The following is a 17,500-nucleotide window of genomic DNA, read 5'->3' as shown; positions in this document are numbered from 1 at the left end:
AAACTCAGGATGTAAGTTGTTATTTTGATAATAATAATAATAATAATAATAATAATACACGAATTTTTTCTGTCAATCTCACTTTATAAGAAAATCAGAGATTTATGTTTTTTATAGGCCTTTGGCAACTATGCTTTCAACTATGGCATCGCAAACGGAGCTGGTGCAACTAACTCAAGAGCTGAAGTAGGTGATGCCCATGGTAACAAAAGAGGTTCATACACTCTGGCTGACCATGATGGAAGGGCCCGTAGAGTAGATTACGTAGCTGATGCTCATGGATTCCGTGCTGCTGTTCATACCAACGAACCAGGAACTGCTGCCAGTGCCCCAGCTGCAGCTGTAATCAAAAGTCCTTATGCTGCCCCTGTAGCACCAGTTGCTCACGCCGTTGCTGCTCCAGTTTTAGCCGCAGCTCCCTTAGCTGCTGTTGCATATGGCGGTACCATTGCTCACGGTGCTGCTTTGGGACACGGACTCGCATTAGGACATGGTCATGCTCTCGGACATGGTCTTGCTCTGGGACATGGTCTGGCCCTTGGACACGGTCTTGGATATGGACATGGTCTGGCCCTTGGACACGGACTTGGATATGGACACGGTCTTGCTCATCTGTAAATGTTAAAAACTTGCAAAGGTATGTTTTGTGCTAATCTACTATTTATTACATATATGTATGTAGAACTTTATTATTTATATTTATGCTGAGATATATTTACATTCCTATGACTTAAAAATATCTTTGCAGTTTTGTTTAAGGAAAGAATTGATGCTTATTTTTTTAAAAAAAGCTGAAAGAAATGAATTCAGACGAACTAATGCAGTTATAATATTCAAAACTGTATCTTAATATGGCAGAAGTTTAGATGTTTAATCATAAGTTTAAATAAAAAATAACATGTAAATAAATGCACACATACACACACATATTCCTTTTCCCTCTGAATTGGAGCACAGAGCTTCCATTATAGCTTCCATCTCACTCTATTTGTGGCCAGATATTTTGCCTCTTTCCATGTTTTTCCTATTGTTATCAATTAGTTTACAATCGTCCTGATCCAAATATCGTTAGATCTTCCCATTTTTCTATTGCCCTGAGGGTTCCAATCAAAAACTTGTTTAACATTAAATTTTAAGTAAATAAGTAAATGTTTAATATTAATTTGAATTTGCGTTTGATTTAATGAACTAAATCGAAAAAATAAGAAAATTTTAAATATATGTAAACCTTTATTTTTTAACGTGTATTCCAAAAATGTATTTTAAGGACGGTCATTAAGGAACACCCAGGATCTCTAAATGAAAAAATTAGTCCCAATATTTATTTTTCAAATGGTTTTTATTAAGTACTTATTTAAGAGAAACTACTTAAAACTTAAGAAATCAAATAGCCTCCGTATTAATTTATTGTTCGAATTTTAGTTCGTAATAATTCGTTACAAACTTTGTCTAAATAATTTTTAACTTGAAAAATTGTATTCTATATATTATAAGTTTTGCATTTACAGAGTAAACTAACATCAATTTGCATTAAAATATTAGTTGTAAAAGTATTAAGATAAAAAAAAAATAATTCACAATGCTTCTATTTATGTTAGAGCTGCATGCGCTCCGAGCATTGCGAATTTTGATCTAAAAATGATTTATTTTTGAAATCTTTTTACAAATATTTCTTGACATATGTAAACTTTTTCGCAAAAATATGGTGCTCATATTTGTATACCAAAAAATTTCAAGATTTGTTCAAATAATTTTTAACTTGGGTTAACATTGAGTTTCGCATTAATAGAATAAACTATACTATCAATGAAATAATATCAATTGACAGCTAAAAACTGTTAATAATTAGTAAATAATACAACTATACTAGTAATAATAGCAGTAATAGTAAATATACAAGCTATTAAATAATTACTAAATAATTTATAGTTAAACTATAGTAACCATTGATTATATGATAAAATTTAATTCAGTTTCCATACCTAGCAAGGTATTGAGCTCTTCTCATTATTATGTAGCATCGAAGATGATAATTTTAGTTTTAAGAAGTAAAAATTTTAAATGCAATTTCGTTTTTTTTTTACAGATTCATTGGAAAGTTGATGGTTTCTTCACTGTTATAAATAGATGGAATATTCTCTTTACTTTAACTTGATATACCTTTGAAAATCATCTCGACAGCAGTTGGTGGAAAACACAATACAGCTTTTACGAAAATATGTAAATTCTGTTATTTTGTTTGGTTTGGTTTTGTGGATTGTTTATGAATACAGTTTAAGACTTCTTTTGATTTTCAATGGTGTTTCAAAATTTGTTATTGTAAAGAAATTGTAAATAAAAAATTTTTAAACCGTATTTTGTATTGCATTTTTCATTTTTTTACTCTCACCAAGACTAATACTTCATTCGATATGAAGAGTTTTCAGCCAGTCCGAATTTTTTCAGTTTTCATATTTAAGGTAAACTTGTGTTTGCTTAAAAAAAAGGTTCGCTATTCAAAGTAAATTTGCTGGTCAAATTTTATATGAAATATAAAATATCCTGAATACTAAATAAAATATCCTAATTTTTATATTATTTATTATGTTAACTTATTTTAAAATTTAGCTGCTTATAAAAATCTCATGACGGAGTCCTAGTTTTTAATTATTATTGGTACATTTTCATTGGTCGAAAAATCATATGGTAGGGTCTAGTTTCCCCACATTAATTTTTTGGTTGTCATCAGCAAAAAATTAATGAAAGTCATAAGGTGTTTTTTGTTATTCTATATAAAAATATAATGATAATCCATTATCGTCGATAAATGTTTTGGTCCTACTATTATAAGCTAGGATCCCGCTTTTCCTCATTAATTTCCTTATTCTTTTGGTTGTCATCAGCATAAAAATTAATGAAAGTTATAAGGTTTTGCTTTCCTGTAAAATATTTTTATATTCGTGATCGCAACGAACTATAGGGGGCGTTGTTGTATGAGACGCATACCTGCGATTTCTATATGAACCGTCATTCAGTTACTCTGGAGACGTCGTTAATGTAGCGTGTAGCATTGCAACGTTCCTTCTTTAATGTGGCTTATTAAATTTAAAAAAGAAAAATGCTTGATCTTCTTTCTTGTACAACCGAAAACAAAATGGTATCTCTTTTTATTAGAGAAGGAATATCCAAAACACATCGGAAAAATATTTGTACATTAACAGAAAAAAATATGTATATTCTTATAAGAGTTAAAACCTAATGCCCGAGAAATAGTATTACTAAATTTAATGATATAACATGAAAGGCCCATTTAAACTTTACATTCTATAGTTTTAAGAATCATATTACTTCAAAAATTAAAATGAACAAAAAGTATACATAAGCCTCATAATTTTATGAAATTTAATTTTGTAAACAAAGTTTTTTGACAACAATTTTTATCAAAAAATTTCAAGTTTCAATAAAAATCATTATTTAGAAACTAAGAAACGTAAAATAAAGAATGCTGACGAAACAAAAAAAAAAAAACAATTCTTTTTTGTCGCCATTTTTAGTGCTACGAAAATTCGTCTTTGGGATTTGCCAAAAACAAAACAAGATGCAATTTTATTTTTTCAGGAGGGAAATATTTTACCGAAAAAACGAAAATGTACCAATTCCCACAACATAAAACTTTATCTTGGTAAACGTACGTTTTGGAAATGTTATTTCATTTGGAATCTTATTTATCAGAGTTCATATGGCGATATGATTGTTTTGAATCTATGCTAAACTCTATATCGGCTCATTTTCCACCGAAATCCGATTGACTATTTTGATTTTAAATAAAGTGTTTTATTTTATGAATTGTCGCAAAAATTTTAAGTGTAGATTGGCGGCACTTAAAAACCGCCAAATCTGTAGCGGCGGTGGCGTTAATACGTAAGTACCGAATTTTTATTCCATACTTTTCTGAATCATATTACTTCAAACATTGGAATATACAAGAAGTATACATAAACACATAATGTTATACCATTTAATTTTTCAAAAAAAGTATTTTGAGAACAATTTTTATCAAAAAATTATAAACTAAAAAACGGAAAATAAAGAATTCTTAGGATAAAAAAAACGATTTTAAGAATTCTTAACATTGAAATAAAAACTTTCATATTGTTTCTTTTTTTATTATTCTTATAGTTCTTAATCAGACGTAAAAAACCATTCTGTAGAGAACCATCATCAAATGAAAAAAAAATATTTACAAGCAAATTTTTTATTGTAAAAATCATTGCACTTACCTGATTTATGATTCCCGGAGAATTCCAAAATGATAAGTTCCTTGTTTGAAAACTTTATTCTCAAATAATAGATACATAGTTTATACCTTCATTACTTTTAGATAACATACTACACAGCAAAATTTTATAATTGATATGAATTTGAATATGTAGCTAAAAACAGAATAGCTGAATTCTAGTTGAACTTATTCTTTCAAAATTAAAAAAAACTTACCAAGAAAACGATTTAAATTAATTAAGAATCAGCACAAATGGCACTATTTCAAGTAACTTGGATAATTTTTTATTGTTGTTTTCCGAATTATATGGATACAGAAATATATACTATTCTATAACGAAGAAGAATATGCTATAACTATTACAATTCTGTATGTTCTGAATTCATATTTATTCACTGGAATGACGAAAGCAATGTTGACTTCACTTTAATTCGTAATGAATTGAAGACAGAAGAAATGCATTTTACCTTAATACACACATCTGTAACAGTATCCGAAATCGGAAGTCATCAGTTGCAAGTTTGTTGATAATAGAAATTAAAAATTATTGAGGAATTTTTCTTCAAATGTTTGGCGTGTTCTGTTCCTGAAAGATTTACTAATATTCTGGAGATTTTTTTCAAGTTCTTCGGCCTTTTCCTTAGGGAAATTTTGTTTCTTATTTGCTGCTAAAAAATGGCGTCTGATTCTGTCAATGACTTTGATGGAACTAAATGAAAACGTGATAAATTAATGTCTGATATTTACAGGCTCCCGCTAGACGGCGTACTCGAGCGTTGCGATCGCGAATACTAAATTTGAAGGGATCAATTTATAATATTTATTTTCCATATTATACTCTGATATTACTACGTTTTTGATTTGTTTTCTAAATTTAGAGTTTGAAACTAAAATATTTGTATCTTATTATAACGTAAATCAATGATAATACCTTATTACCTTTAAGATAAATTTATTTGAATCGGTGTTTAAATTCATTACCCGTTTTACAATTATTATTTTTTAGGTCAATTTTAAGGCAATTCTAGGTTTGACTTTCACTTTTATAAATGTGAAAGTAAAACACTGATGTTCTCCAAATTAAAACATAGAAGAAAAGTTTAAGGCATCCGTAAGTCTTAGAAGAAAATTTAAGGTATCCTTTTAAAATTTGATTCAAAATTAAAATATTTAATTTAAAATTTGACTAAAATTTTTTAATGAATAATTTAATGGTCCATTGTAGGGTTTTATGAGAAACTACTGTTCCACCAAAGATAAATGTTCAGTTTTCTACGTACTGGAAAAACTATGAAGACAATGTTTTCCACTGCATGTCAAATCATTCTTACTGAAATATTTACTCAGGTACCAGTTAATTTTTTCCTTCTGAATACAAGTCATTGCCTTGAATAGTTATTGGTGAGATTTTTTTTTTCTAAACAAACCGAGAAAATCGTATATTATTATCTTCTTCTAATTTTCGTTTTTTAAATTTTTTGTTCATTTTTGTGTTTAATTATGTCGCAAAAGCTAAAGATAAATTAAAAATTCAAGTTAGAACAACAAGAGTCTGGTAAGCACTTTAATCTTCGTTGAAATAACATCCTGAAATCATGCGTCTGGGCACATATCAGTGTCAGCTACAGCATCGTGAAACTGCTTCCACACAGATCTTGATTGAAAACATAATGCACCACCGCCACGTTTTTCTTGAGATTCCTGCAAAACCGATGAGAAAAATATTAATAATTGTAATAATAAATACTTTAAACTAGTATTTCTACTAATGAAATGAATTTTTAGCATCGAAAATGCAATCTAGAGAGAACAGCGCTTCCTAATTTTTATTAGCTAAGTAACCCAAAATATTGGAGCTATGATATGCATAATGTTCATTAGCTGTGAGTATACTAACCAAAATATAGTACAAATTATTTTGTATATATTTAATGTGTATAATAACTTTTTTTATTACCCAAAATATTCGAGCTATGATATGTATAAAGTTCATTAGCTGAGAGCACACTAACTAAAAAATAGTACAAATTATTTTGGATACATTTAATGTGAATAAAAATTTTTTCTTATTGTTTTAGGAATAACAATAATACGCCCCCTGGTCACTAACGCTCGCCAACCCCCGAAAATTGCTACGCAGTCTCAAATGGTTTGCTTCGCAAACCAAGCTCACTTTGCTCGCTACTAACTTAGGTACATTGCAAATGCACAAAATTCTAAGAATTCAAAACAATCATTCAAATCCATATAACAACTTTAAAAAAAAAAAAAAAATTACATCTTTTCAGTATATACTGAGTCCTTAAAATAAATTTGAATTCAAATAAATGACATGCAATTCGTTAAATCTATTAGAAATGTGCTATAGTATAAAATCTTAAGATAAAATTTCTAAAACTGATACCTCTTTAAAAAGGTTAAAATTTTGGCTATAATTAAGCCTATTAAAAATTGAAATAAGTGAATTGCAATGGAAAAACCTGCATAAACAAATAAATTCTAGTAAAACAAATAAATTCGTGATATAAATCAAAAATTGTCAAATAAATTCGTAATAATATATATTCGTGAAAAAAAGCGCTTTCGACAAAAAACTAAAAGAGAGATCTATCGACAAAGACTTCTACCTAGCTTATGCTCTCCCTGGTTATTTCCGTTTCCGTTTTTAAAAGCGCTATATGTTGAGCCATCTTAGCTAGATTTGGCATGTGACATTTTTAGAGGCAATCATTGGTTGATTTTCTAGCGTTGCCATTCGGGGAGTTGTAATGAGGTTTTTTTTTTATCGCCGTGTAAGAGAAATATATATATAGATGTCGGGCAGCGGAATTCAAAGGGCTAAAGCGGCTTCTGATTCTGAATTTGTTTTTGGCGTGTGCATAGAATGAATAAAATTAGCTGAACTATGGTTTTTGAATAAAAGCTGTGAGGATGATTACACTCGGGAATTAAACCATTTTTGTTTTCTGCTACATGAGAATTTTTTAACAGATCTTAGATACTTTCGTATCAATGATTTTAAATCTGCAATCAGTTTCTTTCTCTAAAAGCTAAAGTGTTTCTTTTTATATAACAATTTTAGTTTATTTTTTTTATCGAAATGCAAAAAACGTCTTATACAACAGAGGGTCGACAAACTTCTAGTGTTGTAAGGGCACATCATCAGGATTAAAAAGGCAATGCCCGAAAATGTTGCTCCCCAATTTGAAATGTTTTTCCCTTTTTTTCTCTCCTTTTTTTAAACAGGTTATAATTGCGAAGAGCCCTAGTCGTGTTCGACGACATTTACGGGCATAAGTTACCTAACAATTGTAATTAATCCTAACGATGTTAAGTATTTTAATAAATGTTTTACTCTCTGCGTATTTCCCCATATCTCTAAAAATATTTAAAACAATAAAAAAATCACACATATATAACTGTTTTATCTGAAGAAAATTTCATGCAGAATATAATTTTCTAAAGATAATTTATTATTTTTTCATCATTTAATTTAATTATTGTCGAAAAATATTAAGGTATACTCTGCACATCATTTTAAATTGCGTCAGTGAAATCCCATTGTCATTGAAATACCAAATTATAGCGAAATCGGTTGAATAGTTTTTGAAAAATGTTGTCTATGATTTTTCTATAACTTTGTAATTCATTTTCCCCAGCATATATTGTACTTTTTATGAAACAAAACTAAATTTCGTTTCATAGCACGTTGCTAACAGTTTTTCCTTGTTGTCCCAAAATATTGTGTCGCGTGCCATTTATGGCACGCGACACAATATTTTGGGCACTCCACCAATCACAATTGTTGTTACACTATGAATTGTTATTACACAAATGTTATTACGCTATGAAGCATATGTAACAATTAAATTAAAATTCACAAAAAACAAACAAAATATTAAACAATTATTAATAAAAAAATTATTTCTAAACAACAATTAATAACCGTAAAAAACAAGCTAACAATAAATAACTAGCAAAAAAAATCAACAGTCCTGCTTAAACTAACATCTTAGAACCTAATATAAGTTATTGGTCATCTAATCTGCAACAACAGAAGTCACATTGATGTTACTTTAAGCTGAATTACTTGTATAACTGAGACATTGCAAATTTTTTTTTCAATGTAAATAAAGAGTTTTGAGTTGATAGTATTTAGTATTATTATTTTCCCAATAATCACGAAGTCAAAATTATTTGACGGCACGTCTATGACCTCATCAAGCAATTTTTTAGAGAAAATGGCACGTTAGTGTATAAAGGTTCACCCCCCCCCCTGATCTAGACAGTGCTTAAATAATTATAGCTTCCTCCATTAGAAAGTGCGGTGCACCCTGTGTTGTGCGGGTATGTGATATCTTACCATTCTATTCAAATCAGCGAAACATATCCAGTCATCATCAGTTTCAATAGACACTGCCCATTTGCTGTGATCATCGGATGAACTAAAAGGAAAACTCTGAGTTTCCCCCATCTTATCAATGGTATTGACTTTGATTGATTTGGCATCAAGAACATGTGTTTTTCCTTGGCAAGATGCAGGTAAAGCATGACCAGCTCCATTTTGCCATGTTTCACTTATCAAAGAAGTTTTCAAGGTAGGTGCAATAATATCACTAGACAAATCTGAAAGTAAAGTAGGAAGAGTTAATTGAATAAAGTAAAAAAAACAAACAATATACTTAATTTTGATAATAATAGCAAATAAAGTAAGATTGATTTTGGTGATTAGAAACACTGTAAGAAATGATTATTCAAATTTCAAGAAACTTTCTTCGTTTTTTACAAAGCCTAGTCCGTTGTCTCAGAGCAAAAGTTTCGTCCAAGTGACGAAATAATTGTCGTTACTTCTTCGAAGAAACAAACTTCGTCAAAATGAAACATATAGTTCGTGCTTCTATTTTTTTTTCAATAAAAAAACCTCATAGAGCTAATGTATCTAGCTTTTCTAACAATCAATTTATCATGGGCACCATGCAGGTGAATCAATGTCAGGACAAATTGGATAGAGAAATAAATTACAATTAATGAGCTTAAACACCGGATCTTTCTCAAATCAGATTTATTTTTTTGAACATATCGAACAGTTTTTATGGGTAAAACAGAATGAAAATGAAGATGTTCTGAAAAATTCCATTTCAGGGTTTATTGGTCTTAAAAAAACCAGAACTTCCTCAAAAAATCATCTATGTATTAAAATCTCGTTAGGGAAAAGTGTACTGAAGAGAATGATTTTGATTAACTAAACAGCTTGAAAAATGATATGTAGTTTTAGATATTCACTTAAAAATTCAACATTTCATATGCACCAACCTAAATTTTATTTAGACCTTTAAAGCCGCTTGTTGCATACCCATTTTAAAAAATAAGAAAATGTATCTTTTTAAAAAAGGAATTGATTACATATTATAATGATTGAAATTAAACAAGGAAACATGGACAAAACAAGGAAACATGACTCAATTTAAACACCTAATGTAGATAGCAATAAATTTGACTCTGATTACCGAAATTATAGTTCAATTTTGGACCAATAGGGTTTGAGAGTGGACTGCTATTTTATTAGCGCAAGAATTATAAAATTTGATTTGTACTAAAGATTAAATTATTTGAAATTCTTAGCTATAGAATAGTAATGGCTTTTTAACAGAATATCATTGCATACATCATTGGCGAATATTCCTTTGAGTGATATTTATTGCTAATAATTGTTTGAATGTTTTAGAATATGTATTATTATGAATTATATGGAATAATATTCTTTTTTTGTTTTCTGTTGGATTAGATTTTTAACAGATATTGGATATTTTCACACGGTTAATTTCAAAATTGCAATCGGTTTCTATCTCCAAGTTGCAGTTTCTTAAATGACATTTTTAGTCTATTTTTTGCCGAAATGTTCAAATTTAGAAACGTTGCTTAAAACTGGGAGTTGCATAAATGTTGCGACAAATTCTTGTGGGAGTAAGGGCACATTATTGGGATTAAAATTGCATAAGAGAAAGGTCATCATTACCGCTAGGAGCTCTTCCCATATTATGAACTGTTTCATCGTCTGCATCTGAACGGATCATAATAGGGAAGCACCCCTAGCACCGTACGATGACATTTCCTACGCAATTTTAATCTTGATGACTCCCCTAAAAAATTATAGCAACTTTTACGTGACCCCCTGCTATATATATATATAGCATTTTTAAACTTACACATTTCAACAAAAGATAGACTGAAATTGCCATTTAAAAAATCTGTAGCTTTAGGTGTAAAACTAATTTCATATTTCAAATCCCTATACAAGAATTAGGCAAAATGAAATATTTGTATAAACGCAACAAAACAATGTGTGCCCAGTGTAATTAATTGAATAGCTAGAAATAATTAATTCCTTGTGAATAATTTTTAATGAATATTTAGCATATATAAGTGGAAAAAAGAATATTACCTTGATGCAACTGATTGTCTTTTGCAAATGACTTGATTTCCAGATTTCCAATGCTTTGAAGCGTAGAGATTTTCAGAAATGGTGAACTGTGGATAAAAGCTGGTTTTTCACTGAACAATGTTCTTGAATTTTCTGTTAGTTGTCGAACAACACTTTCAGAAGTTTTGTAAAGGTAAATATCAGGGTTACAATACAAAAGATGCTCGCCTGAAATGTAATTATTTTTAATTATAAATTGAAACTGCTAAATAGGCAACAAAAGTATGCTATAAAGCATTAAGTATCAAAATCCAATTGTTTGTAGTCTGCTCATTTTAAAATTATTGACATCTAATACGTTATTTTTAACTATGGCTCTTGGTACTAATATTGTAGTAAAAGTGAATCAGTTCAGCTCATTTTAATGCTTAAATTTCAAGTTTATTGTCAGCAATTTAATATTAAAGAACACCATCACGTTGACGTAAGAAATGTGGATTTGAGCATGCGAAGTTCAAAAAAATAATAAATAATAGTTATAATAAGGTTTTATTTTGTTTAAATTTCAGTCATGCTAAAAATGTAAATTTAATAATAATATTTTGTAAATATTATTCAAAAGAGTGGTTGAATTCACTCTCTGACCGCGCTTCGATCCCTGAACCTTGTGGTTGCCTCATATTTATTTTTTGTTTAAAGTTGATACTTTTCAAAAGGGAAAGATCAATTTTTGTATAAAATATATAATTATAAAAATTTTATGTAAGAACTTTTTGATAGAATGTTAATCGTAACTAAATGAACGATTACTTGGATTCGTAAAATAATCAACTGTATTTAGAGAAAAAAAATATTTAGGCTTATGAAGACTGAATGCATGACACAATAAAACGTAATCAATTAAAAAAACTTCTACTTGTTAACATTATATAATAATAGCTTTGTAGGAAATAATAATTCAAATTCGAAAACGGTTTTTATCTTTCTTGAATCCTTTTTATTTTTAAAAAATTCGATATATATGTTAAAACTTCAATCTGGCAATATCAAATCTCTACCTTTATTTCTTTTTAATTTTATTTATTCATTTGTTTGTTACTTCTGACATTAATTTGAGTGTGAGCTTATAAAATAAAGATCTCGAGGGAGAGAAAGGCAAATATATTTTTATGCAACAATGGATAAATAAACGTTATTAAAAGCAAAAAATAAAAAGCAAAAATGTTAGCAAAAAAAGAACTTAAAATTGCAGCAAAACAAAATGTTAGATAAAGCAGAAAATAGGAGAAAAACTTACAAAAAAGCACTTAAAATTGCAATATTCTTTGAACAAATTAGAATTTGTTTTTAAAAAAAGTTTGTGTTAAGTTCATGAACAGAAATAGTCCTATCAGTGCGTCAAATTTCAAGTCTGTAATTGCATTCCTGCGATGGTATTTTTTTCCTTACAAGTTTATCAGTTAATAATCTTTGATTTTATCATTGAATGTTAATTTTTTTTAATTTCATCGTACTTTTTGCACATTTTTCTACACAATATCGTAATTTATAGTTTCTAAATCCTTTAGTTTGGACGCAGTAATACAAAATGTAACAGTAAGTGGAATGTGCTTACAAGCTTTACTGAGGTTATATTAATCTAGTAAAGCATGCATAATAATCTGAAATAAACAATATTTTAAGAGCAGCATATTTAGATTCTTTTTTAAATTCTGCAATTTATAAATTAACCTATTAAAATAGATTTACTGTTAGATAGTCGCACTAAAGCTTTTTTTAGAGCAATATAAACTCATGTTTGTGAAAATTGCAACACCATGAAGGACTTACGCGAGTGAGCTGAAATTTTCAGGAAATGCAAAGTAGAGCATAATATGCAAATGATTAGAATTTCAGACCCGTAGCGCATGCGTATGCTGAGAAGCGCCCTCTGAACGGCGGATGGATCCGAATAAATAGACGGCTGTAGCGAGGCATTTATGGTTATCGGTAGTTATCTGCTAGTGGTAAACGTTAGCTCAGACGTTATTTTTGCTTCTTCGACGAAAGAGAGCGAGATTTTAACAACTTACGGAGTTTGAAAGAGGGAGAATCATCGGCCTTCATGAAGCTGGATTGTCTTATCGTGCAGTAGCCTCTCGTGTACAGCGTAACAGAAGCACAGTGATTCGTGTTTGGAAGTAGTGGACGGACGAGTGTCAGACAACTCGGAAATCCGGGAGTGGACCCCGAAATGTCACGTCAGCTCGCGATGATAGACACCTGGTCCTCATGGTGCTGGCAGACCGTACGGCTCCCTCTAGACAACTGGCAGCACAGTGGTCAATAGCTACAGGCGTTTCATTGTGTGCTTCGTCAATTCGTAGACGTCAACTGCAGCGTGGACTGCGCGCAAGGACTCCTTTATACAGGATCACCATCACGCTAACCCATAGCCGCCTTCGGCTTCAATGGGCCAATCAGCATAGGAACTGGCTTGCTGATTGGCAGCGTGTCGTGTTTTCTGACGAATCCCGCTTTAATTTGTGGTACCATTACGGCCGCATTCGTGTCAGACGCTATGCCGGTGAACGCCACCTTCCGGAGTGCATTATCGAAAGCCACAGTGGACGAACACCCGGAGTTATGGTCTGGGGTGCCATAGCATATCATGGACGATCTCAATTGCTACGAATTGTGGGTAATCTAAACAACAACCGGTACATCAGTGAAGTTTTACAGCCTCAAGCTGTTCCCTTCCTTCAAGCCTTGCCAGGCGCTGTATTTCAACAAGACCATGCCCGTCCTCATATTGCTAAGACTGTTCAATCCTTCCTTGCATTGTGACAGGTACAGCTTCTTCCTTGGCCTGCGTATTCCCCAGATATGCCACCGATTGAACATGTGTGTCATTTCGTTGGTCGGTGCCTCGCTCGTGATCCTCGTCCTGTTGCTTCTACAGACGAACTTTGGGTACGCATACAAACTATATGGAATGCTCTTCCTCAGACAGACATTCAAAATTTGCTTGACTCCATGCCACGTCGTGTAGCAGTGCTTATTGCGGTGCGTGGTGGCTACACAAAATACTGATTTCGATCTCTTGTTATTGCTTGTTTGCTTTGAAAGTTTAATCATTTATTTGTACCACTACCAGTCAACTGTGTAGTAAATTTCATTCAATTATGACGATTCCTTCAAGGTGTTGCAATTTTCACATACAGGAGTTTAAAACCACAATTGTTATAACTATTAAAACTGATGTTATCATAAATAGATATTATAAATGTACAATAAAACATACTGATTTTGTTTAACTGAGATGTACCATATGTTACACAAAAAGCATATTGGCCATACTTAAGTCCGGAATTTGGATACTCATATTTGCTTATAACTCCAAACTTTGGTACGGTGTGCATCATCCAGAAACCTGTATTTTCATCAAACGCAACAATGCCTATAAACGAAATGTTCTATTTAATTTCACAACAATGCCTATGAACGAAATGTTCTATTTAATTTCACAACTATGCAATTGTTTTTTTTTTTTTTTAAATATTTCTTTGAATTAAATGCCCATCACTTTATTTTATGACCGACGTTGAACAGTCAACTGGATTTTGGGTTTACGACTACTAATGTTCAACTCCGTAGCCTTGTAATTTTGAACCCAATCCAGAAGACAAGAGAACTCCTTGTTCAAGTATTGGGAGAAATTTACCCTCGTGGAGGACTTTTTGATGGAACTAGCATGCATTTGCGTTACATGGAGAGTAAGACCACTAGAACCTCCCACGGTTAGTCTGATGGCAAGGGGATCCCTCTACCACTAAGGATATTTCATGTCAACACTGTGGTTGGTGCGAGCCAGATGCGGAATTCGTATCGACCAGCCATGGTTGGGATTCGAACTCGGTTCACCTCATTGGAAGGCGAACGCTCTATTCCCTGAGCTATCGCGCCTCCCCCCCATCATTTCTAGTAAACAGACATTTGTTTTTGATGATGGTCCTACTTCTTTTCTTTTTAAAGTGCTATACTCGAGATGATTTACCATCATTGCTTTTAACAAATAATTTCCGATTCTTTTCCAAAAATGAATTTTGAAATTTTATCATAGCCGAGGTCAAGAGGTCAATTAATACAGGTAGCATGAAAACCCACAAAACGGTGATAAAATCTCGGTGATAAGTAAAAGACGGTGATAAAATCTCTTTGTCTCACTAAGCGTAAATTGGTTTGAATGATAAGTAAACGGTGATAAGTAAAAGACGGTGATAAAATCTCTTTGTCTCACTAAGCGTAAATTGGTTTGAATGATTTCGATTCCACATTCCTTAGATTGAATTTGAGAGTGTTTTATGCTGTTTTTATAAAGTTTTTGGCTGTTTTTTTTCTAGATATCAATTCGTGACTAGTAGTGTGTACAACCGCTTCACTAATATTATTGATGAGGATTTTAAAATTATACATCAAAGGTGGTGAATGCAGAACAGCTCATATTTATTGGTCAATCAAGCAGTGATAATAGAAGAAAATGATAATCAGTTAATTAGTTTTGTTTTATCATTTTTGGATTAGAAAGTGACATTAAGAAAATTTTATAAGTAATATTTCGCATGCAGAATTTTACCATACAAATGTTTTGGTGAAATAATATTAAATTTTTGGTGCAAAAAGAAAAAAAATCGAAAAGTAACTAATTTCAAGCCTTAAAATTCGATGATCACTTGTATTTAAATATGACTATAATATAAACATCATTTTAGAATTTAAAAGTTTGCGTGTTTGTAAGCTTGAAAGTAAGTTTCAACATTAAATTAACAAATAATTAACCTATTCATTTCTGCAAAGAACTAATTAAGCTAAAAAAATCGAAAAATAACTAATTTTTAGCCTTAAAATTTCGATGATCATTGTTGTTGTTGTTGACGGCCATTAAGGCAGAGGGAGTGTGATTGTTCTTGCTTTCCAGTGGCGCCATCTATGGCCGAGAATTCGACTTCTGCCACTCCCGTTTATAGGGTGGACCCATTCATACATCCATTCATTCATCTACAGATCGTAATTTTGACCTGAACCAGATAACGATCAATCTCCAATTTAGTACCCCCAGGGGTATTTATTTGTTATGAGAGCATGGAGGACTTTGTGACCGAGAGATTTAACGTGCGCCAGTCACCATTTACTGCACGGGGCATCTTCGGCCGGCTGGATTCGAACTCCCGTTATCACGAACGAGAATCCGGCGCACTGCCAACCAGGCTATCCCAGCCTTCGATAACCATTTGTACAGAAATATAACGAAAATATGAACTCAATTTTAGAATTTAACAGTTTGTGCACTTGTTAAAAAGTTTGTTCATTTAAAATGCAAAAACTTGGGTATTTAAAAGTAATATGCATACAGTATGAATTATTTTTATCGAAATGAACTGAAGCCGGAACTTGATAATATAAACTTACTCTTCTTAATAGTATATTTGATATGCTGAAAATGTGAAAAATTGCTTCCAAAATAATAAAGTTGAAAGTAATAATAAAGTCAAGCATTTAAAAACAATTTTAAGCTTAAGCACAGTTGATCCTGTAGTATTATTATTAATCGATTCTTGAATCGATTAATGAGATGATTATAAATATTTTATTATATGTTGGATGGCAACAGCTACAGGAAAAAGATAGAACAGCAACGATGAATAAATACTTACTTACTAACCTTCTGAATAAGATGTCTTGTATTAAAGCGATGAAACAACACTTCAATGGTGACTATGCGGACGATTTGAATTGATATTAATTATACCCATCAAGAATTTTGTTTAGTTTGATTCTGATCTCAGTTTGAAAAAAAAAAATCTGGTGACGCCATTCAGACTTCTTTCGCCATGTCTGAGGTAAGTGCTGTACAAATACCACTATATAACAGATCAGATCCTGCTCTTTGGTTTATTATGTGTGAAAGCACGTTTAGATTGGCATCTCCCAAACCTATAACAGAATCTATAACCAAATATAATTACATTGTTTCTCAATTACCGCCAGAGATTGCATCGATTGTACGAGATATTTTAATGAATCCTGATGCTACAGATCCTTACAATAATTTAAAAACAGAATTAATTGTTAGATCAGGCGAGTCATCGCAACAAGAAATTCGCCAACTTTTGTCTGGTGAAGAACTGGGTAACAGGAAGCCTTCCGAACTATTAAGGATTATGAAACGTCGTGCAGAAACATTAAAAGTCCCTGAAAAGCTTATGTTAGAATTATTTTTGCAGCGTTTGCCAACATCAGTACAAACGATTTTAGCAGCTGTTTCAGATTTAACTTTAGAAAAAGCAGCCGACATTTCCGATAAGATATTAGAAGTCACGCCAGTTCCCATGGAAACCCACTCTATAACTGAAAACGATTCAAATTCAATGGAAGAGAAATTACTTCGCCAAATAAAAAAATTAAATGAAAGAATTGACAAACTTGAAATTTCTCGCTCTCGTTCTCCTTATCGCAGGAACAGAAGTAATAGTGTTAAAAAACGAGATTCATCTGTTTGCTGGTACCATCGCAATTTTGGAAACAAATGTAAACCAGGAAAATGCGTTATGCCATGTAAGTTTCGGGAAAACGGAGTTGGCGAAGAATAAACGCGACATGTTCTTTGCCACAAACATCGCGTCGCCTGTTCATTCGAGACCGGACAACAAACTTATCATTTCTGGTCGATACTGGATCCGACGTGTCCATTCTCCCGGCAAATTATATTCAAAAAAGAAATAATCCTCTGCAAACAGTTTTCGCTGCTAATTCTACACCAATTAATGTTTATGGACAAAAAA

The 17,500-nt window shown here is 31.5% G+C and overlaps 2 protein-coding genes across 2 annotated transcripts in view; one reads left to right on the top strand and one right to left on the bottom strand.

Annotated features, from left to right (window-relative positions):
- The window catches only part of LOC122271192 (adult-specific rigid cuticular protein 15.7-like), an 8,915-nt gene extending 6,560 nt beyond the window's left edge, over nucleotides 1-2,355 (top strand). Inside the window, exons 2-4 of the mRNA XM_043051638.2 lie at nucleotides 1-11; nucleotides 118-637; nucleotides 2,087-2,355. The exon at nucleotides 1-11 is cut by the window's left edge and continues 97 nt beyond it. Coding sequence (XP_042907572.1) covers nucleotides 1-11; nucleotides 118-618 — 512 coding nt within the window. The 3' untranslated portion in view covers nucleotides 619-637; nucleotides 2,087-2,355. The remainder of the gene's footprint in view (nucleotides 12-117; nucleotides 638-2,086) is intronic.
- A 3,453-nt stretch (nucleotides 2,356-5,808) lies between these two features.
- The window catches only part of LOC107438333 (cell-death-related nuclease 7-like), a 19,989-nt gene continuing 8,297 nt past the window's right edge, over nucleotides 5,809-17,500 (bottom strand). Inside the window, exons 4-7 of the mRNA XM_016050605.3 lie at nucleotides 13,963-14,118; nucleotides 10,701-10,907; nucleotides 8,622-8,884; nucleotides 5,809-5,959 (exon numbers count right to left, since the gene is read on the bottom strand). Coding sequence (XP_015906091.1) covers nucleotides 5,852-5,959; nucleotides 8,622-8,884; nucleotides 10,701-10,907; nucleotides 13,963-14,118 — 734 coding nt within the window. The 3' untranslated portion in view covers nucleotides 5,809-5,851. The remainder of the gene's footprint in view (nucleotides 5,960-8,621; nucleotides 8,885-10,700; nucleotides 10,908-13,962; nucleotides 14,119-17,500) is intronic.

The sequence above is a fragment of the Parasteatoda tepidariorum genome, chromosome 6 (assembly GCF_043381705.1).
Source record: "Parasteatoda tepidariorum isolate YZ-2023 chromosome 6, CAS_Ptep_4.0, whole genome shotgun sequence".
In the NCBI taxonomy this organism is placed as follows: Eukaryota; Metazoa; Arthropoda; class Arachnida; order Araneae; family Theridiidae; genus Parasteatoda; species Parasteatoda tepidariorum.
Note: the sequence above shows the minus strand (reverse complement) of the source record. Positions and strands in the feature narration are given on the sequence as shown.